Here is a 26,408-nt window from a genome sequence, read left to right on the forward strand (position 1 = left end):
AGGGCATTTTTTAAAACAATAATTTCAATGATAAACCTTAGATATGAGTTTTAGGAAACAGGTCGGATATCAACCTACCTAGCTAAATTTAATTTGTGTAAAGTTAAAATGAAATATGAAAAAATATAGACAAAACACTTGCCCCTTAACTGCAAACATTGGACCTAAATCCAAATAATTCATAATTCATCATAATGATGAAATATATGTAAAGAGATTTATCATGCCTACCAGTGATGCATGTTCCCTGATAAACTATCTTTCTGTCTAATTATTCATATACTTATGGAAATCTAAAATAAATACAGAGGTGTGCAAAAGTAGGCTTACAGTTGCTCAGTGGAAAATAATACAGGAATTAATAAATAGTAATACAAGAATAAAACTCTGATTTGCTTACTCATAACTGTAAAGCTACTTTTGCCCACCCCTGTAGAGGGGCTATGATTTTTACCTTCTACATTTTCTCTTTATTTTAGACCTTTGTTTCAGGAGGAAGGAAAACACTCTCAGGTCCTAGGAAGGTTCTGAAGGTTAAGTGAAGGAAAGGACTTCTGTGTCACATCTGCCCACCTGCCTTTTCAGTCCCCCAACCCACCATCACCTTAGTACCAGACTGCAACCAGCACAACTGGGTTATCGTTACGTGCTCTAGCTTTAGAGACTGCGCTCAGCATCAAGAAGGAGGGTGCTTTAGGACAAGTAAAAACCAGGGGAACATCGCTTCAGAGAGCAAGAGGAAAAAAGATTGGAGGTTCTCCTTGATACAGAACAGAACGCTGCATGGCACCAGAGGAGGACAGAAGAGGAGAGACTTGCCTGTGAATTGCAAGGTATGAGATAAGGGGCAGCCGGGGGCCACCAGCTGCGGTAACCCAGTTCACAAACAGGCTTCCTCACGGGCCTCTCGCCCGCGGAGGAGGAGTCCAGCTAAGACGAATACAAAGTACTCTATGGAAATAAACATTCTCTTTAAAACTGCCTACAGAGGATTAAAGCCCTAGGTAAAAAAAGATAAAAACCCAAGACTCATTTCTTTCAGAAACTCTTTTAGTAGTAGGGGAGAGTAAAATAAGGAAGACTTTAATGTTTTTATTCTGGTGGCCATGTATTGGTTATGGGTTATGAATTTGTAGCTCTGTATTTAAATGTTACATAGAAAAACACAGACGAAGCACAGTCACAAAAAATACCAACACTATTTCCATGGGGACCAGGAGAGCCACCACGCTGGGAAGGCCCCAGGGACCCAGTCAGGAGCTGAGGGCTGAGTATGTGTGCATCTGCATTCCACACATAGGTCAGGTCCTCGTGTTATTTTTCTTTCTTTTCCCAAATAACTATGTCTTCTTCCTTTGTTAGCTGCAGCGAGACTTGACTATAGAGGTGTGGCGACAGGACATTAATATTTAGAACAGAACATTAAACTTCATTTTTGTTCTCAATTTATGAATTTATTTTGAGAGCAATTTGAACAAATAAAAAATTAAATCACCAAAGTTATGTTTATTGAATCATCAGCAAAGAAAAAATAAATCGATAAAGAAAAGATGTTATATAACGAAGACTGCCTCTAAAATTTAGAAACTATGGTAAGTACCTAGCTTTTTTATGTCTAGATGACCTACAACCCTTACTTACAAGGGACCAGTCCTTGGTAGCCCGGTCCAGCAGGCATGGGGAGGCGTCTCCAGAGACCATGCATGGGAAGGACATGAATTCTTAGCACTTTGGGATAGAAGCTTAAGATTAGAATGTTGTTTCCAAGGGAAAACTGTTATACATAATGCCTACATTTTAAGGCATTTCGGTGGTTTTAGATTAAACAGATTCTTTTCTTAACAAGTTTTTCTTAAATTTGAACCTGAACGTTTCTGTTTTTATAGATCACACATGCACACACACTCAAACACATGATGTGTCCTCCTACTATGACATTCAAACATCTCTATTCTGTTATAATAATTTGTATACCTTACTTCTCGTCTTAGACACCAAACACTTCTCCCTACAAGAATAACCTTATAAAAGTTAGCATCTTTGAACATGGAAGGTACTCAACAAATATCTGCTAAATGAAAGAATGTATAAACATACGTGTACTAATTCTTCCTTTCTGGAAGCATAGCACCAGCTGTTCTTATGTATGGAGGAGAAGAGGTAGAGGGCGGGGACCTGGGGCAAGGGGAGAACAGGACAACAAGCTGCCACCAGAGATGACTGGAGAACAAAACACAAACAAAAAATGTCCTGGGTGGGTTCTCCTACAGTATTGTTCAGGTAAACAATAAAAACCATCCCTGCCCACCTTTCCACAGAGATTCTGAGTTCCCAAAGTGTTCTCCCACCCCTTCTGTCACATTGATTCTCACGACAGCCCTGTGGGAGAGATAATCATCATCTTACGGACGTGGGAACTGAAGCTCAGAGAAAACAGTGATTTGCTCTACATTACAGAGCTGGATCTCAATCTAGACAAGGGTTGGTAAAATTTTTATGCATAGGGTGAGACAGTACATATACTGCTCACAAAAATTAGGGGACAATGCAAAATGAATATAAAGCAATAAAAAAAGAAGCATTTAATTTTTTTTATTAAACAAGAACATCAGAAAAGCAAATGACAAGTCAAAGAAAATTGTTCGATTATGCATATGAGATGCAAAACCAACTTTTATTTCATTGGTGAAAATGCACTATACAAAAGGCTGAAAGTACTGGAGTATCTGCCCGTTCCCTGATCCCCTAATTTTTGTGAGCAGTGTAGTTTAGTATTGGTGGGTCCTCCAGTCCCTGTCACGACAATTTGCCATTGCAGCATGAAAGAAGCTACAGACAATATGTAAACCAATGAATGTGTAGCTGTGTTCCAATAAAACTTTATTTAGAAAAATGGGCAGAGGTCTCAATTTGGCTTTTGGGCCATAGTTTGCTGGCACGCTGGTGTAGATCTTTTGACTCCAAATCTAGTATCCTTTTCCATAACCACAGTTACTCCATTTGAACTAAAATATTACTGACAACTTTTTTGAGGCCCTGAAATACCTATGAAGCTTTTTTGAATCACCTAAGAAAAAAGTAGATTATCTTTGATAGTTTGTGTTAAGCATTTTAAACTTGTACTCTAACTCTAGGAAGGATTGCCATATAGCTGATTATAACCCCTCATTTTCCAAGTCATTCTGAATCAGAGTGTTTCCCTTTGCCTTTGTGGTCATGGGGGTACCGACAGCAGGACTTCAAATGTGACATCCTCATGGCTGATGGCAGCGGTGCAGAAGCAGTCTGTCCCCTTGCAGGGCTGGCTGGAAGGAACCTCAGCATTTCTGCACTGCTAACCTGCACAGCTTGCTTTTTCTGTCTTTAAAAATCGTCGTTCTCCAGAAACTGAAGAGTTACTTTCTCTCATCTGCACAGCCCCCAAGCGGGCAGCCAGATGGGTAGCTGCTGTTGATGAAAACTTCCGAGTTGAGTAAGGAATTTTTGTGGATGTTAGAACCCCTAGCTCAGGCTGAAATTCTGTTCTCAAAGCACATGATAAAATCCCCGGTCACCTCGAGATCACCTGCGAGGCGGAAATCCACATGCTGAGTTAACCGCGGTCAACCCCACGTCCCAGCACTCCCTCCCTGCCGGTCCTGGGGTGGCTTCCCCAGCTGTCAGCTGCCTTGAAATCTACCTGAGCTCACTCAAAAGGGGGTCAGAGAGCTCTGTGGCTGTTACTGCATATATACGTGTGTGTGTGTGTGTGTGTGTGTGTGTGTGGCTTTAAAACCATATTTCCTGTGTAACATTGGTTAAGTCGTTTAAGCTTCATCAGCCTGTTCCCTTATGTGGAAAAACAGGGATAATCCCTTATCCTCCCAATCAAAGGATCACTGTGAGGATTAACTATATTAGCATGAGGATGAAGAACAGTTACAATTTATTCTGTGCCTACTTTATGCCAGGCACTACCAGCAATGGCTTAGTAAGAATGCCTAATTTAATCCTGTGAAATGGGTACATAGGCCCATTGTGCAGATAAGGATAGTGAGACTAAGAAATGTTAAATAACCTACCCAAAGTCAACCAGGAAGTAGGCTCCAGGGCTAGGATTTGCATGAAGCCAGGTCTGTGTGACTGCCCAGCTCCTGCCTCTCCCTGTGGGGTCTGGCCTCTGTGCAATGGCACAGCAGAGAGGCTGGCATCAGCTAAGAACTCAAGGGGAGGCACACACTGCGTGCTGGAGTCCCTTGCCCTTCTCTACACTGGCTGCGGATGCTTCGCGATTCTGGAGCAGCCCGGGCTCTGCCCCGTCCCAGCACCCTTCCGTGAGGGTTTACATGTGTTTGGCTGTCTGAGTCTTAGCTTTTCTCCTGCAAACTCAGTGTTTGTAAAGCCAACTAGTCAGAAGATTTATTTTCTTTTAGTAGTTCACACAACTGTTATTTAAAGTCTTAACCACTCTAAGTATGGTCCCTCCACCAGCGTCACTGGCATCACCTGGGGACTTATAAGAACTGCAGCTTCGGCCTCTCGTTGTGTGACCCTGGCCAAGTTATGTTCACCTCCCTGCACCTACACACCTTACCCAGAGTCACAGGGGAGGGATGCTCTGATAGGGAAGCTCTCAGAATTCCTTAATATTTGCTATTTCTTTTCAGCCCCAAATTTTGAATTCAGTTGAAGTAATCTCATCTGTAAAATGGACTTAATGTTACTTTTATCTTCAGGGAGCTATTAGAGGGATTAAAAGCAATCATGCATGTGAAGTGCCTGGCACATGACACATGCTCAGAAGGTGGTTCCTCTCATCCTTCTCCAGCCCTTACACTATGGCCTGTGAGGACACTACCTCCTCAGTGAGCCCCAGCCTCCTCGAGAGTGAAGGATGTTTCTGATGTTTTTCTTTTACACTGGAACACATACTGTAACAGGCATGCAGATTCCACATGTAACTATGAGTGGGCCCCAAAATGACCAAGAAATTGTTCCTGCCTTCAAGGGGCTTATTATGTAGAAGGGAAAGACAAATATAAGAATTACAGTTCAAAAATAATAAATATAGGGTAGGGCAAAAATAGGCTTATAGTTGCTCATACAGAAAATATAACAATATGTAATATAATAATAAATAATAATACAAGAATGAAGTCAGTGTCCCGTGTACTCACAAAGTAGGTATAAACCTACTTTGCCCCACCCTGTATAACAGAGAATTTTCTCTTAAAGTTATGTATAGGAACAGAGAGGATGTAGAAACTAATTTTAACTGAGCAGAGTAAGGAAGGCTTCCTGGAGGTGGGGGCATTTGAGTTGGGCTTTGAAGAAAGAGCAGAATTTTGATATGGGTTCCCTTATGAAGGGATGAGATTCCAACCTGAGGGCTGAATTCAAGCACTATATTAATTTATCCTATAGATATTTATTGAGCACTTATTATGTGCCAAGTATAGTTTCATTCACTGGGAATATAGAGAGAACAAAAAATACTTGGTTTCTGTCATCATATTTGGGGTGAGGGAATAGGACAAGAAACATATAAATAAAATATAAAATTTGTCAGATGATTGTGAGTTCAAGGGAGAACATAAAGCAGGAAAAAGGGAAAGGCAGTGGGGGGGGAGGGTTGCAATTTTTAAATACAGGGTCAGGCAAGGCCTCACTGCAGAGGTGACATGATAGCAGAGACCTGAGGGGTAGGAGGGGGGGTCAGTCCCCCCTCTGAGGGAAGGCCATTCCAGGCAGAGTGAACCTCATGCTCAAAGGCCCTGAGGCAGGAGCATGCTTGGCAGGTTGGAGCAACAGCACAAGTGAATATGAGAGGAACTTACCAATGCATTTGTCAAACAACTGAAAAGAGGAAAGAGGCACCCCTGGTTTCTTCAAGCTGATTCTACAGCACTGCTGAGTGAGACATATGTGAAAATCAAGCTAGCCGCGTCCCTCTGCCTTACAGATCAGGTGAACATCGTCACTGACACACCTTTTCAAAATGACCTCTTAATGTATTATCATTCATCACCACATAGCGGCAACTGGAGGCCAAGATCATATCTTATTCATCTCTGTACTTTCCCTACCTGCCAATGTTCATGAAATTATTTGGACATCCAGTAAATTTCTTTTGGTTGAATAAATGAGTATTATTTATTTATATACATATTTATATCCTCTTAATCACCCTCAACCTCCCATATATTAAACGGAAAGGGACCAGGAAGAGCAGCAAAATCTTTTGCCAGGGCATTATGTATGTCCAGATGCTCTTAAGAGGTATGGAATCAGATCCCATGGGACACATCTTTAAGACCTGTGGGCTTTAGTGTGAAAGAGAGAAGACTCTAGAGGTGCTTTAAGCCCCTTCCAATATTTGAAAGGCTGTCATAGAAAGTCAGGGGTCAATTTACTCTGCTGGGCCCCCGGGAAGAAAGTGAGACTCAGACAATAGAAGAGGGAGTACACATTTGCTTTGATAAAAGGAAGAACTGTTAAATAATGATTTTATAAGGGTATGGGCAGTCTTGTGAGGTGGTGAGGGCTCCATGATTAGAATGATGGTAAACATGAAGCCAGACCTACATTTTATCAGGAGATGCTATAGCAGTTAGCAATATCAACCCACAAGATCCCTCCGAAGATTCAATGGTTCTTTATTATATTTATTTTAGACCCATGCTCACAGCCAGTTTCCATTTATTGTGATTTCTAATTAAGAAAATAAAAACAATAGAGAATATGTATTGAATACCTACTATGGGCCAAGAACTTTACCTATACCGTTATTTAAATCTTTACAACCTCTGGAGAAGCATTCCGATCCCTGTTTTACAGAAAGGGAAGCCGAGGCCCAGAACGGAGAAGTAACAAACCCAAGGCCATTTGGCTAGAGAACATAGTCAGGCCCATGTTCTTCCCTTCCCATGACAGCTTCTCAGCTGTGCCCTGGTTTCCTGAATATGTGCTCACCTGTGTGCTAAACGCCTGCCCTGACACCACGCAACGTCCCTGAGACTTGGAGAGAGTCTGGTTTTCGAGTACTATCTCCAAGTTCTCGTTCTTTTCATTTAATTTGAATGTACACCCCAAAGTATCCCATTCCCATCTTCCTACTTGGCGTGTCTGTCAGACTGAATCTGCTACATCACAGAACCGAAGTCTTGCAAAGGACTTAAGGATCAAACACCTCCAAGTCTCTTTTACAGATTTGGAAACTGAGGACTAAGGAAGAAGCAAGGAATTCATGGTCTAGTAGGCACATAAGACCTATTAATCAACAATGATCGTCCTAGAGTATGGTGAAGTGCCGTGACAGTGAGGAGGGAGGGTTTCTGGAGGATACCTGAGCTGAGACTGATATGAAAAGACTGGTAGGAGACAGACAGGCAAAAGACAGAGAAGAGCGCTCCAGGAAGAGGGGACAACATGAGCATCCAGCCCTTCAGGAAAATAGATTGCCACTGATCTTACAGCCATTGCTTCCTGGAGGCCAAGAGTTGTTGATATCAATCTGGACTGTCCATGCTGTTTCTGAGCTGAACCTGTGCTCAGACGCACAGATAAGATCTCCCTATGCCTCTGGCAGAGACATCTGGAGTCGTGAGTGTGTCTGCGCTCTGCCAACAACAAACACTATTAAAAAAGACAGAACATAGCTTTCCTTATTCTGCATTCCCAAAGTATTTAAAATTACATTGAGCCAGTACTTGGTTATTCCCAGAGGCTACAACCTGGCTTTCTAAGTAGATGTAATTTCCCAGAGGTTGAGCACTCACATTATGGCATCGAGATGGCAACAAGCAAAGCACTTGGCCCAAGGTGGGCATTCAATAGATACTCGTGGAGCTACATGTGTTCCTCAATGGACACTAAGTTCCTTAGGGCAGGGCCGGGGGCCTTACTAATCTTGGTAAGACCACTGTGTGGTACATAGTAGGCTTTCAATAAACCTATGTGAAATGAATGAATGAATTAGTTCAATAATCAAATGAACAGTATAAAAAATTAGTTATTTTTTAGTGCTTACTGTGTGCTGAGTGCTGTACGTATTTCTCTCAGCCCAGTTTTACTGAGGTATAATTGACAAATAAGATTGTGAGATAAAGTATACATCATGATGACTTGCTATACATATGCATTGTAAAAGGATTTCTCCCACCTAGTTAATTAGTACATATTTATCTTTTCTTTTCTTGTTACACAGGAATGCTTTATTTTTATTATTCATCTATTCCTAAATAAAACAACCCTACAAGGTAAGCCATTTATAATCAAGAAGACTAATGTCCAGAGGTCTCAAGACCATCTGGCTCCAAAGCCCAAGCAGGTTTTAATAGTGTTTTTTGATTTCAGAGAAGATAAAAACCAAACTGCTTAGTAAGATGCCAATGCCTCTGTTACCATAGTAAGGCACATGGAAATCCACAAAGTATACACGGTGATTTCCAGCAGTCCCCAAAGCAAGAAGGACCAGCTATGAAGCTACACTATTTCATAAAGAAAACTAACCAATCAAATCTCAAAGGAGTTTTTTTAAAACATTTTTTTTTTTTTTGGTTTGTCCTATAATAAGTTGCTGCAAATGACAGTACTTATACATTTCAATAACAAACCTCAATAAATGAAAAAAGAGAACTAATCTGAATCTTATTTTTCTTCTGGTTTTATCAAGGAAGAAAGACGATTCATGTGATAAAAAGTATCAAGTTTTACTTAAAAAGAAACTGAGAGGAAAACATACTCTAGGTCAGTGCTTTTCAACACCAGTCGGCAGACGTGCTGGTTTGCCAGAAATTTCATGTGGGTCCACAAAAGAGTTAATCACCCTGATATTGTATGCAGACTATAGATCCGTTGATTATAGACTTTGTGGACTGGTTGAAAAACACTGTTCTAGGTAATGTACCAGAGACAATAGAAGCCTCCTGACAACTATCTCAACTTTAATATTTATCACATGTGAAAAAGTGTTCAGATTGATGACCCTGGCAATAAAAGATTCTTAATCAAAACAACATGAAATTAAATTATATTCAGAATATTTTTACCCATAGGAATAAATAGTCACACATTTAAAAATATTTTTGATAAGGGTTGGAAACAAAAAAAAGAGGAGGAATTTGGCAAACTTCCAGCTAGCCAAAGAATGAACCAGAACTCTTCATTCTTGGTTGGCTGACTCTCACATAAAACAGAGGTCTGGATGTCAAATAGCCAAGACTTTCTACCCAGAATGGATGTGAACCAACAGGGGATTCCAGAAATGCAGCTGATGTTAGACAAGGGTTTAGCAAGAAAGGAAGAAGAGGTAGAAAATGTTACCAGGTTAATACTAATTACATGCCCTGTAAATAGCAAAATCGAGACTGTCTGTGGGTGAAAGAAGCTGTTGTACGCAGGCACTAAGACAATGGCTCCAAATCTCCCATCAGACACTATTCTTACAAAGGGCATATGGAGGCACTTGATATCATGTTAGGATTTAGATTATGTGAGGTAAGTTATAGGAAAAGGCTTGGCACATGTAGATGCCTCTCAAATATTAACTGAATATAAATCTATTAACACTGCTTTTATTCAAAGTAAAAGGAAATCCATGGCTCTCAAGGAAGGAGGTGCGATAAATAACTTGTCTGTGCAGAGATAATCCAGGATGTCAAATATGAGCTGGAGAAGGACTTTGTCCGAAAGTCTTTGTCAGTAGGTCACTTCTGAGCTAAGGGTTTGGGGTCCTCTGGCCTTGGACTTACCACCGATTGTGTGAAATGCAGAGATGAATACCCTGTCCCTATGCCAGGAAGTGCATGGATAGTGAAGGACCAGACGTGAAGCTCATGACCATGGTCCGACAGCTCAGTTCAGTTCTAACAAATGTTAAAAAAGACATGAATTCCCCAGATCCAGAAAAAGAAAAGAAACAAGAAACAAAACTATGCCTTCCTTTTTCATCACCACTCAGTTTGCAGGTATGAAATAAGACAAAATAAAGAAAGAAAACCCAAGCACAAAATAATTCATGCAGAAATGAATCTGTAGAGTAGAAATTGAGGAGGAAAGCCATTATTATTATTATTATTATTCTCCTTCTCCTTCTCCTTCTCCCTATTCTTCTTCTTCTTCAAGTGAAGGGCTTTTCCAGCAAGTGTGACCAGCCTCACTACACTGAGTCAAGTACCTGGAAGAGGTGACAATGAAGGAGTACCCAGCAACGTGTGTGAGAATCGCAAAATGCGAACACCTTCTAATGGCTCAGCAATTTTGGGCAACAGAAAATGAAATGTCACCCCGACAGTCAGGAAACCAAACGAACCTATAATTTAAATCATGCCCAGGACATGCTCAGAACTCAGTAATTTTCAACAGAAATGCCTAGCAGGTGCTGGTGGGAGAAAGCTGGGTCCACCCTTTTCTGCTCCTCTGGAGAGTCATAAGACTTTGCAAGGTGTCCCCGCGCCCACCCACGTGCAGCTGACGCCACCTCTTTCCCAACCAAAGAGATCTGAGGTTATCAGGTAGGAACAGTCCTAAACTGCCTCCTTCCCTTCTACCCACAACTTATTCCTAATGCAGCTCCGCTCTTTCCTCCTGATTTAGAACATACAGTCCACAAAATGCTGAAGAATAAAAAAGCTTCCTTGGATAATGAATGGTATGTGTTACGCCATTCCTTTTAAGATTTGTGGTGCACATTAACATAGACTCAGAGAAGTAGTGATAAAAAGAAACCCTTTTTGAAGTTGGTTCACTTCAGTTTTCCAAACTCATTTGGTCACAGAATTCCTTTTAAAAAACAGGTTACCAATATATTATACATCTTTGTGAAAGACTTTTAGATGGGATTCCCAAATGATCATTACTGTTTGACACAGGACTGAATACTGTCTCCAGATTAATTTCTCTAAGATAGCAGAGGGGTTTGGGCCCTCACTCTGAGCTACGGTTCCGGAGATACCAGCAGAAACAAAGAGACCAAGCCAGCGAACACTTCTAAGTTCTCTTTTCATTGTGATACTGCATGATCATGTTTCTCAGAAGACGCTACAAGACATGCTTCTGGGATAATGTAGTCAGAGGATAGACATATGTAGTGGGAAGGGTGTCAGACATTTGAGGGCATATTTTCGTGTTAGTGTAAGTTGTACAAGTTTGGTTCTCACTCATTTGTGTCATTAAGTAGCATGCAGTGAGCACATGGAGTTTCCTTAGAAGAGTCAAAGAGCCAAGGAAAAAACAAAACATAATTGTGTGTGGCTGCGTGAACACCCAAGCAAAAGCACAGGCATGTCGGTGCACACATACAGGCACGCACGTGCACAGCAGCTACGGTTAACTAACTGGGCATAACACAGGGGAGGCAATATAGTGTTGCAGACTAAAATGGAGGCTTCAGAGTCAAACAAACATGGATTCAACTTTGCTCTGCCCACTTAGAAGCTGTGTGATCTTGGATAAACTACTTAACCTTTCTGAGCCTGTTTCCTCACCTGTAAAACAGGACTAATAATACCTACATCTCACAGAACTGCTCTAAGAATTACATTGCTATATGTCAGCTGCTGAGTGTTTTACATATACCGATTATAACAACAATCCTACCAATACCCCTGTTCTACAAATGAGAAAACTAATTGAGGCACAGAGTGGTTAAGAATCTGCCTGTTATACAGCCAGGAGGTGGTGAAGCTGGGATGCAAATATAAGCAGTCTAGCTCTTAATCACTAGGCTATCCTGTATATCACAGTCCTGAATTTTAGTAGGTCCATGATATTCCCCTGGACAACACAGACACTCTACGATTCTTCTTCCTCTCTGGCTCTTAAACCGTGCTATTTCTATCATTAGTTTATTACATGATGCAGTTCAAGTGGGCAGCATGCAGACACCAGCTTCCCAAACACAAGGATCCTCTGTGGCTGCTCAAGGAATAGAAGAACAAATGCCACCCTGAGAAATGTAGTTCATTTTGAACGATGACTCACAACCGCTGTTTTCACAAACAGCCTGCTAATTAAACTTTCTTATGAACTCTGCTAACTAATTTTTCCAATGCATGGAGGAAAAAATCATTCATTAGAGACCGGAATCCAAAATCTAATATTAGCAGCACAAGTAGGATCTGTGGCATTATAATTTGATCAGCTTGAGCATTAATAACAATTAGACAGTGATGTCTGAGAGAGTTAATCAGCTTTTGTTGAGATGCACATAGATAACTGAACAAAACATCTGGAAAGCAGACCAGAAAGCAAAGCTAGCTTATCACGGGGGTTTTAGTATTTGCTTTACCCTTGTCAATCCCCTTCTTACAATGCCCTATCTTCTGGGTGACCACTGTAATATCCTGAACAGCACTTAATGACGTACCAACACATGAGCAGCTCATCTGACGTCACAACGTAGAGTGGAAAAAGCCCGTGTTATTATCCCCATTTTAGGCACAACAATCTGAGACACAGAATTAAAGTCCCCCAGTTACAACTAGAATGAGAATTGGTGGATCCTTCTATGTTATCATGTTGCCACTCATAAAGGTGGCCTGATTTAAAAAACAATCTCAGAAATCATCCTGACATTTTCAATATTGAAACAAAGGCTTTCATTTACAACCTTCCAAAACCACTGGAGCTGCTGTTCATTACCACTGTGGCTATTCCTGCGGCGTGCTGGAACACATCCTGCACAGCCCAGCCACGTCCACAACTCAGGAGGAAATAGCGAGAATGTGGGGAACCCTCTATGAAGGTCTCTTGTCCCAACTGGCAGCAGCATGTGGTCAGACAGACATGGGTACACAGACAGCTTGGTCACTTGCCAGCTGGGTGACCTAGAATCAGTCACTTGAAACTTCAGGAGCCTTGCCTTCCTTATCCAGAGAATGGAGCCACCATTACCTCTTGGAGTTGTGGTCAGGATGAAATGAGATGACAAATATAAACCAGTGGCATCTAGCAGTGCTTGATAAATGTGAGGTCCCATTCCACTCCCCTGCTGTCTCATGCTGTCTCCTACTTCCTCCTTGCATCACATAACCGAGGACTGAACCAGGAGCAGACAGTCACTTTCCTTTTCCTCTCTTTATCCACTTGTTGGCCCAGATTCCAGGCCCTTGGTGAGAAGAGGAAAGGAGTTATGAGACTGAAGGGGCCCCTCTCACTTATAGGTTACTTTAATTTATAAGTGTCTTCACATGTGTCATCTGGTTTGAATTCACAAGTACCATCCAAAGAATATAAGTAAGGTAAGGATTCATCTTCTTATTGTATATTGAGAGAATGGACGTCCAAGAAATAAAGGGACTCCTGCAAGGCCGCGCCTGCACCTGGTGTGTATCTGAACGAGGGCTGGAGGCGGGGCAGGGCTTCACTGAAGTCTGTCTCACTTCTGGTTAGTTCCTTGCACTACTGTACCTGACAAGAAGTGTTTGAGGGATGTGTGTTTCAGGGTGGGGGCTCTCGGGTAGTGTTCTGTTTCTTTTCTACTTAGAGAGTGGTCTGTGTCATTGGGAGGGCTCCATCAATTGGCAGGGTCTGCTGGGAAGAGAAAGGTGCCTGAGAACCAGTTCCCGTTTCCAGGATTAAGACCAGAAAATTAAGGGGACATTGGATTTTCCTGTTTGTTGTCCAGCTCAGGGCCCTGGGCATTAGGGATCCTGCCAGAACTCATTGCAGGAATCCTCACCAGGAAGACAGAGGCCAAGGTCGGAAGTTCCTATGTGCCCAACCTTGGGGTTTGAGGTGAGGGGGAAGGCTGAGGGTCTCAGAACCAGGAACACCTCAGTCCAGGGCAGCAAGCAAGGAAGCCCCTTCAAGCCCCTCCTTTGCCACGCTGTTGACACCGTATGTTTATGAAACAGGGGCCTACTCCGGCAGCTTCTCTGTGTCACTGCCTGCTCTGGCCATGAAAACAAGTCAGTCAACCCAATGTGGGGTCAAGCAAGAACAATGAGAAGATAAAAACACGATGTGTGTGATTTCAGGCTTCCTGTCGCATCCTGGATTATAGCTGACAGCTGCCTCCACAGCCACCAGTGGGGTGGGCATGAGGGTGGGGCTGGGATCCTGGTTTCCATTTGAGAATGGGACCAAGGAAGTCACCATCTAGTTTTCCTTGATATTAAGAAAACTCAGGCTAGGTGGTCTGTCAGCTCTCAGAAAAGTCACCTACCCACATTTAATTTATAAAGTTTCCTTCTTGTCTCCTTTTACCATTCAATGCCCATTTCCTAGCTCTACCTTGCTTTAAAATATTTATGAGTATTTTAGTTTGAGCTCTTTTCCATATCCTAGTATAAGCCAACTCAAATCCTTTTTGGATCAAATGGCAAACAAATAAATGAGAAGGCAAAAAGGGATGGCAGGACAGAAAAGAAGCAGAGGAAAGAAGAAAGGAAGAAGGAGCCAGAAAAATAAGTAGCCAAGTATTCTGAACTCAAGTCTTTTTTAGACTTCACTGGCCTCATCTTGAGTCAGGACCAACATTACCTATACAGTATTGGCAATTTCAAGAGGGTCAGAGGAAGTACTAAATAGAAAAGTCTTTGATAATAAACATTAAGGAAAATATTGGGGATTATTAAGTACACATTTTATGCTCATACCACCAATAAAATGATTTAATTTGATTCAAGATGTTTGTGATGAGAAATTTCATTAGCGGTTGTAGGAATCAGAGTAATTATCCTAACTAGCTGTGTCCACTTCATGTTGATGGGGCCTCGCATTTCACCAGACATCCAAATACAAAACAAGGGTCAAGCAGAAAACCAAACTTATAAGTTAGCAGGAAATTGCAGTAGGCGGAAAGGAAGTCACCGAGAGAACACGTACCTGACCTCAGTGAGATAAACAATGATTCTCCCATCACAGATGTCATGGGAAGTCTGAAAACAGTCTACTTCCTTCTGTTGTAGGTCAGGGTATTTACTAACAAAGTTATTCTGTGATAGAGCGGGTTATCCATAGTCCAAAAGACTTAGGTTCAAATCTCAGCCCCACTGATTATTATCTGTGACTTTAGATAAATATATACTTTCTTTTCTGAGTCTTAGTTATTCCAATACAAAGAAGGTGCTAACACTTACCCACAGAGCAATCCTGACTGTTTTAGTCACTATCCCTTGCAGATGTCTGAAGCTTGGCTCAGTCACTTCCTCCACAAGGATCTATCTCCCACAGTCTGCTCGCTACCAAGTTCATGGCTCACTCCTATTTTATACTTGTTCTGAGAACCCCAGCCCACTGCTATCTTTTTCTCTTTGAATAGGTAGAACTGAGGCCTTTATCTTCTTTCAGCAGAGACAGAGTGGTAACAGTCAGACAGAGCTAAGCCCTATTCTCCAGCTAGCTGATTCTAAGCCTTGGCTTCCTTATCTGTAAAATGGGGATAACACCACTGATGATGCAAAACTGACATAAGGCTCAATGAGATAACATGTAATATGCTTAGCATTATAGCTGACACATAGTAAGCATTCCACCAAACCTCCAACTTTGCTGTTTTATTACAGCACCTTTGTGCTATCTTTCTAATGACATTAACAGCCAGGATAAGGAAGGGTGAGTTTGAGTCACGGTGAAAAACAAAAATGCCCCCAAAATAGCAAAGGTGGATGTGTAAGGCATATGCACTCTAAGCAGGCTCCCTGCCTCCTCCAGACCTGCCGCTGCTGTAGGCCCCGCCGTTTGTCCTGGCTGCCCGACTCACTGACTCTTCTAGCAGCAACATGTGGGCACAAACTAAGTCTTATCCCCTTTGGCTTCCTCACAGATCCTGATACAGAATTTCAAAGAAGAGAAGGAAAGGAAATAATTTTTACTGGTCTCAGAGGGGCAGATACAAAATAAATACTTGGCTGATTGAAAATGTTCTCAAATGTAAAAGCCTTATACAAATATACGGTCTCTATCTGAATTTTATCTTTCCTCCAAACTAGAAATATCTTCTTCCATCAAAGCTCAATTTGGGAACTGTAGAAAAAACAAAAAGCAACTTAAAGATCTTTAGTTCTTAGAAGGAATGAAGACATACAGAGTTCATCAGTTAAGAGCAGTAGAGAGATGTGGGATGAGGGAGGGGGAGCAGACTGAGAAAAGAAATCACCACTACCACACCTCACAGAGGAGAAGAAAAAACTGAATTTCCCATTAACACGTTTCAGAAAGCACTTTCCTCCTACCTTGAAGCTGATGAATTACATTTTTAGATAATGTGTGGAAATTTCAGTTTGACATTACCTTCCTGCTTAGTTCCTAGTCTCAATCAACCAGGTCATTCTACAGAGAAGGAGGGAGTGAGCAAGTGAGTGTGTGGGTGTGCGTGTGTGTCTTTGTTGGGGGAATGCAGGGGGGCTGGGTGAACAGGGAATTGGTCTTACGAACCAAACAGTCAGCTAAGGCACAGAAATAGAAAGTGCCTGATTCACATCCTAGGTAAAAATCCTTTGAGACGTCTCTCCTGGGATGTGAGAGTACTTTCCTCCAGTTATCTGAATTGGGAAGCAGGGCAGAATCATCTGATTGGGAAGGGAAGATGAAGGGGAAGATAGCCAGGGGGCGAACGGAAACCATACCTGGTCTGTAATCCTGACTATTGCCATCCTGGGGAAAAAACTGTGCCAATAGAAGCAGAACGTATCTGTAGAAACTCTCAACCTCACAGCTTCACTTCTATCCTAATTAGAAAGGATGGGAGGTCTATGATTGCCTTTGATGGGTGTCTAAGAGGCACAATAATCACGGTTTACTGTTTGCACTTAACATTCTGACATTCTCCAGACTCCCTCAATAAGGCTGACTTCTATTCTCTCATTTTGTGATCCCATTAGGTGGCCAAATCCTTTCCTCACTTAAAAATTTTCCATTCACCTTAAACAATGTGTCTCCCCAAGTCAACAAATAAAAAATATTTTACTCTTCTTTGAGAAATACCTATAAGGTGACTGTGGAGAGGTGATAAATAAAATGACAGATGCTAATCTACCTGATTTTCCTCTGAATTCAGGAGACACACTGCATTGTACCAAGGCCATCAATAAAACCAGCAGCAGAATGTACTGATAAATGCTACTATTTCCTTCACCCTTCCCACCACTGACGAACAGCTCTCTGGAGTGCGTGTGGAAAAGTTCATTTAGCTAATCAATATCTTGGGATTTACTTGGATATGCATAATTGAGGCTGGGTGTTAACTATGCTTAAATTTAAGGCAGCATCCATTTCAATTTGGTGCTTGAAAAAAAAAAGGCGAACATAAGGAAGGGTATTTTGTGAAGAGAGAAACCCTGAAGTTAAGAACCACTTCAGATCTATTCCTCCTTGTTCAGGTAAGCAGTGATCTGTCTGATTGAACAAAAGATCCATGGCATTTATTTTTAAAACTCAGTGTGCTCTTTTCCAAAAACAAAAGAGTTTGAACCCTAATTATGTTTTTCCTGGACTCAAAGTTCTTAGCTCCTGGATAATATAAGCCGAGTTGGTTTGTAAAGGGGAGATGTCAATTTAGTATTTTTAGAAAAAATGCCAATGATAAAGTATAAGTTGGACAACTCACAATGAGTCAGAAAGCCCTGGGTTCAAGTCCTAGCCTCTATTTGGAAGCTAAATCACCTTGCACAAATTCCTCAATTGTTTCTAAGTCCAGGTTTCTTCACCTGTAAAATTACTCTCTTGAGGATTACATGAAATCCCATATACTTATCTCAACATAATGTTTAGCACATAGTAGGTGTTCAATAAACATTGGCTATTATTATGAATCTTGAAGAAACCCCAAATTGCTATTTATTTATTTTTAAAGTAATTTTAATTAAATCATAGTTGACATACAATATTATATTTGTTCCAGGTATATAAACAAAGAACTTCGATATTTTATACATTATGAAATGATCACAATTAGTTACCACCTTCATTATACAAAGTTATTATAATATTACTGACTATATTCCCTATGCTGTACATTACATGCTCATGAGTTATTTATTTATAACTGGAAGTTTGTACTTCTTATTCCCTTCCACCTGCTTCACCTGTGTCCCCTTCCCCCCACCTCCCCCTTCTGGCATACACCAGTTTATTCTCTGTATCTATGAGTCTCTTTCTGTTTTGTCTTGTTTGCTCATTTGTTTTGTTTTTTAGATTCCACACATAAGTGAAATCATGTGGTATTTGTCTTTTTCTGTCAGATTTATTTCACTCAGCATTATACCCTCTAAAGTCTATCCATGTTGTCGCAAATGGTAAGATTTCATTCTTTTCATGGCTAAGTAATAGTCTATTGTATATATACACATTATATATATATATATATATATATATATATATATCTTCTTTATCTATTAATCTATCAATGAACACTTAGGTTGCTTCCATATCTTGGCTATTGTCACTAATACTGCAATGAACGTAGGGGTGCATCTATCTTTTTGAATGAGAGTTTTCATTTTCTTTGGTTATATACCGAGTTGTGGAAGGATCATAAGGCACTTCCATAGTTAATTTTTTGAGGACCCTCCGAACTGTTTCCCACAGTGGCTGCACCAGTCTGCATTCCCACCATCAGTGCACCAGGATTCCCTTTTCTCCACATCCTCATCAACACTTGCCATTTATTATCTTTTTGATAATAGCTACTCTGACAGGTGTAAGGTGGTATATCATTGTGGTTTTAATTTTCATTTCCCTGATGATTAGTAATATTGAGCATCTTTTCATGTGTCTGTTGGCCATCTGTATGTTTTTTAGGAAAAATATCTATTTAGGGTCCTTTGCCCATTTTTAATCTGTGTTTTTTAAAAAAATATCGAGTGTATAAGTTCTTTATATATATATGTATTTTAGATATCAACTCCTAATTGTATATATTATTTGCACTAATTTGCTTATTTCAATGAGCTACTCTTTTTTAAAGCATTTACTATAGTGCCCAGAACACACAAAAGGCACACAAAAACATACAAAAGTTGATGCTATCATTTTTATTAGTCTCTTCTGTGTGCTGTAAGAAATTATGCCAATAAATTTACTTTAGGACTTAATGGGCATTTCAGGAGTGAATTCAAAGCACTTAGGTATTTTAGGATTTTTCAGAGCCTTTTATGGTTTATAAAGTTATCTCAGAAGTAAAACTCAAATTCCCATAGTGTCCCTTTAAGTCCAGTTCCTTAAAAGTGTATGAGGTGCCCTGGCCGGTTGGCTCAGTGGTAGAGCGTCGGCCTGGCGTGCAGGGGTCCCGGGTTCGATTTCCGGCCAGGGCACACAGGAGAAGCGCCCATTTGCTTCTCCACCCTCCCCCTCCTTCCTCTCTGTCCTTCTCTTCCCCTCCCGCAGCGAGGCTCCATTGGAGCAAGGATGGCCTGGGCGCTGGGGATCGCTCCTTGGCCTCTGCCCCAGGCGCTAGAGTGGCTCTGGTCACAACAGAGCGACGCCCCCGGAGGGGCAGAGCATCGCCCCTTGGTGGGCAGAGCGTCGCCCCTGGTGGGCGTGCCGGGTGGATCCCGGTCGGGCGCATGCGGGAGTCTTCTGTCTCTCCTCGTTTCCAGCTTCAGAAAAATACAAAAAATACAAAAAAAAAAAAAAAGTGTATGAGGTAACACAAAACAATTCACAACTCTCACTCTCCTCTCTCACTTCAGCTCGAGACTGTCTTCCATGTAATGCCTCTTGGCCTTGATGCTAGAGCCCCCCCTCCCCTACTGCTGTAGTCCATTTCCCACATCTCATCTACTGAGAAGGACACACAGAATTACTGTCATTTGCACAAATCCAGAAAAGAACGGAAATTACCTGAATCAAAACTGAGTTGATTCTTTTAATCAGAGATGTGATTCCAGATACAGAGGCAGTGACAAAGTATTCACCCTGCTGTGCACAGTAATGAAGGTGGTTTTTTTTTTTTTTTTTTGGCCTTATTTTATCTTTTCCACTAAATGATAACATTAATTAAGCCAAAGACATGTTATAAAGGCAGAGATGGATTAGAGGTGAGATTTAGGAAATGCTATTTTTGTTGGTTGGGCTGAAACTTCAAACCAACTTTATATTTTGGTATGCTAAACTTCATCGGGCAATGCTGCTTCATATTAGACTACTGCCTTCAAAGAGGCATGTCTAAATCACAAGAGAATGAAAGAGGCTTCTGTTCTTAGACTAGAATTTTAGCTCTATTCCTTCGCTTGTCTCCCCCTGTACCTAAATTTGAACCTCATCTTTTAAACCTTCCCTAACAGCTCTCAATAACACAGAGCTCACCCTTTCTCAGCCATGCACAGCCTTGATCGTCCGGTTCATGCACCAGTCACTCCATGTATTCAGTTTTATAACCAGTAATGTACAGTGTCAACCACCCTGTCCTCAAAGCTCATCTCAGAGCTCTCACCTGCCTGAAATGGATAGAAAACTACTCTTAAAAAACTATACTTCATGGGCACACAAAGAGGGATATTTAGTAAAGACAAATTTCTTTTTTACCACTGTGAGGCAAATAATCACACACCCTAGACGGGCAGATCAAAATTGTTTGTTGTTGTATACCAATTTATTTCTGGGGGTTATTCTGCTATTTTTTTCTCCTTTATTCATTTTGGAGTGGGGTGATAACAAGTTAAGCAATTTTCAAACGTAGTTTAGCACCCCAGCTCTGCTGGCTTTAAGGCACACCCTGAGTCACTGAGCTCTGTCCAGCCTCAGCCACCTCTCCTCCCTCAGAACTGATCATCTAGGAGCCTGGATTCAGTAATACAACCTCAAAGCTTGACAAAACAGAAAGACAACTAATATAAAATATAAAAAATTCAATTCTCTGCAGTCCGTGGGAATAGTATAATTTCTTCCAGGGGTTCGGTGTTCTGTGCCCGAGTCTCTAGGTTGCAGCAGTCCCTGCTGGCCACAGTCCACTCCGCTTCCTCTCCAGCAGCAGAGGTTGCAGGTGGATGAAGGAGAAAAATAAAGGACAAGGCTTCCAGGGCCATCACGTGTCCATGGCAACTTGGGACACATGTCTTCTCTCTTCCTGTTATCTAGATTATCTTGATAAGTGTCCTTTCTCAATTGGAAAAAGAAAATCTAATATCTCTGGGAAGATAAGTAACAGAGATGTCCAAAAGCACTGTACGGGAATCTTAAACCGGGCACTTCCAGTAAATTTGGCTTTACTCTGAAGGCCGACTTGCATCCCCAGAGGAAGATAAACATTATCTTGGCCTCCTGTGATACACTAGAGTCTTGTTTAAAGCCATAGTGCATTCTTGGTAGATTCTCCAGAGTGTGGCCAGAAACTGCACTACTCAGAGGAACAAAATATTTCCTTGGGTTATGAAATGAGGGTTAGGTGGGGATCTTCCCTTAATATAGTTGGACTACCCTGAATATGCTTCTGGATAAGATCCTGCTTTGGGAAATGGGGGTGACTCCCAGAACCACCATCTATCTGCTAATAATTGTGATGCCTGGTTAAGTTACTTAACCTCACTAAGTGTCAGAGTCCTTATCTAAAAAAATGGAGGTTGTTCTCAGTGTTAAATGAAATAAGGTATGTCTAGTGCTTAGCAAGTACCTGGCATAGAGTAAATACTTGATGAATGACAGCAATTATGTCCTCAGTACCAAAACACTTCAGTCCGTGCTCAGATTTCCACTCTGTGTTCTCTAATGGAGAATACACTGATGACCCACAGCCAGGAGTGAATTCAGACTACTGGTGATGCTGAATGAGCAGAGTCTCTCTCTCCTGCTATGTCTGTCTATCTATCTATCTATCTATCTATCTATCTATCTATCTATCTATCTATCTATCTACTATCTATCTATCTATCTATCATCCATCCATCCATCCATCCATCCATCCATCCATCCATCCATCCATCCATTTTAGACTCATCTAAGGGAACCTATTATATTCTCCGAGAGAGTGGTTTGGGCCGGAAAAGCTTAATCTTGAATTCTTATCTCTTTGCCACTTCCCATCCCCCAATCCTCCCACTGGATATTTGAAACTCCTTATAAACTTCACAGGATCGAGATGCATTGAGATCCGTAGGAGGTGTTGAAGGAAAAAGGGGGACTGGGATGTTAAAAATCAGGGCAACAAAAATACCTATGATGTAATTTACCCTGACTTCTGAACCAGTAGCAGCAGCCTTCCAACTTGGCTGGTGTGATGCCTCACTTCTCCCAGCCCGTGTTGTCACTCACCCCCAGACGGCCGCAGAGGGTCTTCTGTTTGAGTGATTCCCACTCCTGCCCCACCTCCCACAGACCTATCTCTCCCTCCTTCTCTGACTTTTAGCGTAGCCAATTAAACCTGAACAACGGGTGGATGGAGGAAATATGCTGCATCTATGGAATGGTACAGCAGGGACCAATTTCACTGTTAATTTAAAATGCTAGAATTAATTAGGTAGTGTAAATGAAGAATTTAATAAGCACTCTTTACAACCACAAGTTCTACTTTTATTAAACACTGCTACCAAATGAGGGCAAATATCCCCAGTCTCTCTGTATTTCCTACCCTCGTTCCCATAAGTTCTCTGCAAATAAATTTTTTTGCCTGAATTTTTAAAAAATGCGTAATTATAAATTTATGCCCGAATTGTATTTTTGCTTTCAACCCATAAGCGTGTCTTTAAGCTCAGATGCTATTGTATGTCTCTGCTTGTGCTGAAGAGGGTGCTAAACAAACCAAAGTTGACAATTTTGGTTTTTGTATACCAAATTAAAGGCTGTCTTGGAAGCTGTCACTCCTATTCAAATCCACTCGGTGAACTACCAAATTAGCATTCTTTCAGTAAAGGAATCTGCTTGTTTAAACATGTGTCTTTAGAAAACAAGGAACAACAACATGAATCAGTACCTCTCAGAAATCTCACTACGGTTCTAAGGGAACTCTTTTGAAAAGGTGATTAATAATATTCCCTAATATAGTGGCAGAGTCCCTATTTAAAAGGTAAGGCTACGCCAAAAATACATTTTCTATACAGGAGTGGGAGGAAGAATCATATGGTTAACTGGTTTTAATTTGGTTTGAATTATCATCCTATTATATAAAGATTATTCCGGAGTCTAAACATTGGCTCTCTGAGAGCACAGGCAATTCTGTTAAAGAATGGATGATCCAGTGCTCTGGATAAGATCATCAAAGCCCTGGACCTATTTGGAGACCTTGATAAAATTTCTCTGTTCTAGCTGCACTTCTTGAAGCATGCCAACTGCATCTATAATAAGAACATCTCCCCTTACTGAGAGACTGCTGTGCAATAGGCATTGTGCTGGGCAGTGTATACCCAGTCTTTCATTTAAGCCTCACAATAAGCCCATTGAGATAACTATTATTTTCCAATTTTACAGATGAGAAAATTATGTTTGGAGGGTTATGTGACACAGTTTCAACAGTTATTTTAGTTTTATGGTTCTGTAAAGTACTTAATTTATATGGGGGGCAGATTTGCAAGTGGATTAGAAGAACTGAAGAATATATATATGTAGACTACATATACATATATATCTATATGCACACATATACATTGGATTCTCTATTTAAATCAAGATGACGTATCTTCTTATTTTAATGATAGAGTTTCCTTTTTCCTATATAGGCTAGTTGTTCATCATGTAAACTGTCCAGAAAAGTGGAAATAAGAGTCAACACTCAAAGATGACAAATATGGCCCTGGCTGGTTGGCCCAGTGGTAGAGCATCGGCCTGGGGTGCAGAGGTCCCGGGTTCAATTCCCGGCCAGGGCACACAGGAGAAGCGCCTATCTGCTTCTCTATCCCTCCCCCTCTCCTTCCTCTCTGTTTCTCTCTTCCCCTCCTGCAGCCAAGGCTCCACTGGAGCAAAGATGGCGGGGGCGCTGGGGATGGCTCCTTGGCCTCTGCCCCAGGCGCTAGAGTGGCTCTGGTTGCGGCAGAGCAACGCCATTGCCCCCTGGTGGGCAGAGCATCGCCCCTGGTGGGCGTGCCAGGTGGATCCTGGTCGGGCGCATGGCGGAGTCTGACTGACTGTCTCTCCCCGTTTCTAGCTTCAGAAAAATACAAAAAAAAGAAAAGACAAATACTTAAAGGTGCGAGTGAGTGACTTTGGAATGGAGCACCAGGGAGCAGCCGCTTCACTCCTGTCATGTCTCCCCACTATTTTTCTAAGAAAATGTTCTCATTTCCAAAATGATTACAGAGAAACTCTTCCATCCCCAAGAATTACAGCAGTATCAGGTCCCCAGTGAATGCTTGTGGAGAGGAAAAAAATCAGAACCTAAAAATATCAAGTATTGAAGTCGAATAGGGTATTGTTTCACTTTCAAGTAAAAAGTCTCCCAGTTCTCAAGTCCACTGCTTTAAAACATTGTCTCACACATGGAAGAACATTGGACACACACAAACCAAATGTTCGAGAGGAAAGGAATAAGTAGATAATAACTAAGGTGAAGTGTAAGGAGGGCAGAGGGCAGAACTGAGGACTATAGAACAAAAGGAAGGGGTGGCTGGTTAAGAATAAAAGGCGATAAAACCAAAGGATTATTTCACAGAAAGTAAAGCTGAGAAAGCTTTGAATTCTTCATTTCTTCCCCAGCCCACCACTCCTCACATGGTTCTTGCAGTGCACACACATGTGAATATCTGACTGGGTGCCCACACCATCCTCGGATGCAGGGTCCACACTGCAGGTGCTCAGGTGCATCAGCACTCACGTGCATTTCTGCTGAGGCCTGTGCAGCTCATGGAACAACACAGCTGCGAATGCCAAGCCTAGAATACTGAAGAAGAGCATACCTGTAATTTTGTCTCTCACAAGTTTGCAGGATTCTATTTCACCGATGCTCCCAAAGAGACTTCGGAATTCCTCTTGGGTCATATTCTGGGGTAAATAGTTGACTATGAGGTTGGTTTTGCTATCATCCGTGGCCGCCCCTGTCTGCATGGGAGAAGGACAGTTTCTATTGTTGCTGGAGGGTCCATTGCTTGTATTGGATGTCGGGCCATTTGACACCTGAGGCTCCATGGTGCTAATTATCTAAACAAAAATAGAATAACAAAAATAATAAAATTAAGCTTTTTAAAAACTCAAAGACATAATAAAAGCTTTTAAAAATATTTAATTTAATTTATTGAAAAGAAAGAGAACAAGATAAAGCAAGATGGAGCAAGAGACTGGATTGTGAACATAGCCAATTTAGAAGCATGTTATAAAACAAAATGTTAAACTCCCTTTGCTATTTTTAGGTCAGCCCATGATTTTGAACACAGACTAGAATGCACTGGGAACTCTCCCATTATTTTGTTAATGAAAAGCTAATTCCTGTTTTCATTACACAATCACTCTCAGAAATGTATACTTAAGCCACACCAAATTATAATTAAAATGTAAAGTAATAATCATGATTAAAATTATAGTTCCATTAAAGCTGAAAAAAAAACTAAATATAGAGGGCTATGCTCACAAGATCAAATACAGTACCTGTTTGTTAACTATCTCCTAAAGTAAAATGACATTACATTAAGTAGAGCTATTCTATATAGGAAGGGTTAAGATTTTCACTGATGGCTTAATCACTGATCAAACTTCAGATTTCACAAGCATATGCTGGGGAACTACAAAGTCATCTACTGGTATTTCGACCTAACCATTGTGTTACTATTTTACCTGGACTTCTATTAAAATAAAAAACATGAAGGAAAAGCTCTCTCTAGGTTTCCACCTTATGCCCAGCACATCCTGAGCCTGCCCTTTCACACATTACTCAAAAAGGATGTTCTCTGGATTTGAATACTTAAATATTTCCACAAATGCCTGAACTGTCCCAGGCTGCGTGCATGAGAATAAAGGATAAAAAAAAATCTTAGTCTCTACCCTCACAGAGTTTACTGTCTATATAAGACACGGACAGGCAAACGGCTTGCAGAAGGACAAGAGACATATAGTGGAGGAGTAATTAACCCTGCTAATAGGATAGGGGGATCAGGGAAAAGTATTGAGAAAATAATGCTAGAAGGAGGTTTTCATGGAAAATTGATATAAGCTCATAGAGCTAGGTCATGAAGATGCCCCATATGGCACGACAAACACGGAGAATCACAAATTTCAGAGCTAGAAGACAGTTAAGGGAATAAAATCTAGTTCAAAACACTCAAGTTTGAGATGAATTCCAGTGACTTCTTTGTCATCACAGGAAAGTGGGGCAGAGACTGGGCCTGCGCCCAATTTTCCTGGCCTCAAATGCAGCCATCAGTCCCACTTTTCCATCCTGTCCTACTACCATCTCTTACTCATCCTTCATGATAGGGCTTCAGTCTCCTCTGAAATTGATCATCAACTCCTTGGAAATGGACTCATGCGTGGCCATTCGCTAGCTGTGTGACCTTGGGGAAGAAACTTACATTGTAGGCGACTAAGTTTTCTCATTTGAAAAAATGGGAATAATGCCACCTGCCATGCTA

The 26,408-nt window shown here is 41.2% G+C and overlaps 1 protein-coding gene and 1 non-coding gene across 10 annotated transcripts in view; one reads left to right on the forward strand and one right to left on the reverse strand.

The window, feature by feature from the left end:
• ELAVL4 (ELAV like RNA binding protein 4) overlaps positions 1-26,408 on the reverse strand; it is a 167,919-nt gene that overhangs the window by 27,486 nt on the left and 114,025 nt on the right. For all 9 annotated transcript variants that reach the window (XM_066269238.1, XM_066269234.1, XM_066269231.1 and 6 more), the window contains exon 2: positions 24,744-24,984. In XM_066269238.1, the coding sequence (XP_066125335.1) occupies positions 24,744-24,972 (229 nt within the window). In that variant the 5' untranslated portion in view covers positions 24,973-24,984. The remainder of the gene's footprint in view (positions 1-24,743; positions 24,985-26,408) is intronic.
• TRNAP-GGG (transfer RNA proline (anticodon GGG)) lies at positions 23,642-23,717 on the forward strand. Its single transcript has one exon. It is a non-coding gene; the product is annotated as a tRNA-Pro (tRNA).

This window comes from Saccopteryx bilineata, chromosome 3, assembly GCF_036850765.1.
Source record: "Saccopteryx bilineata isolate mSacBil1 chromosome 3, mSacBil1_pri_phased_curated, whole genome shotgun sequence".
In the NCBI taxonomy this organism is placed as follows: domain Eukaryota; kingdom Metazoa; phylum Chordata; class Mammalia; order Chiroptera; family Emballonuridae; genus Saccopteryx; species Saccopteryx bilineata.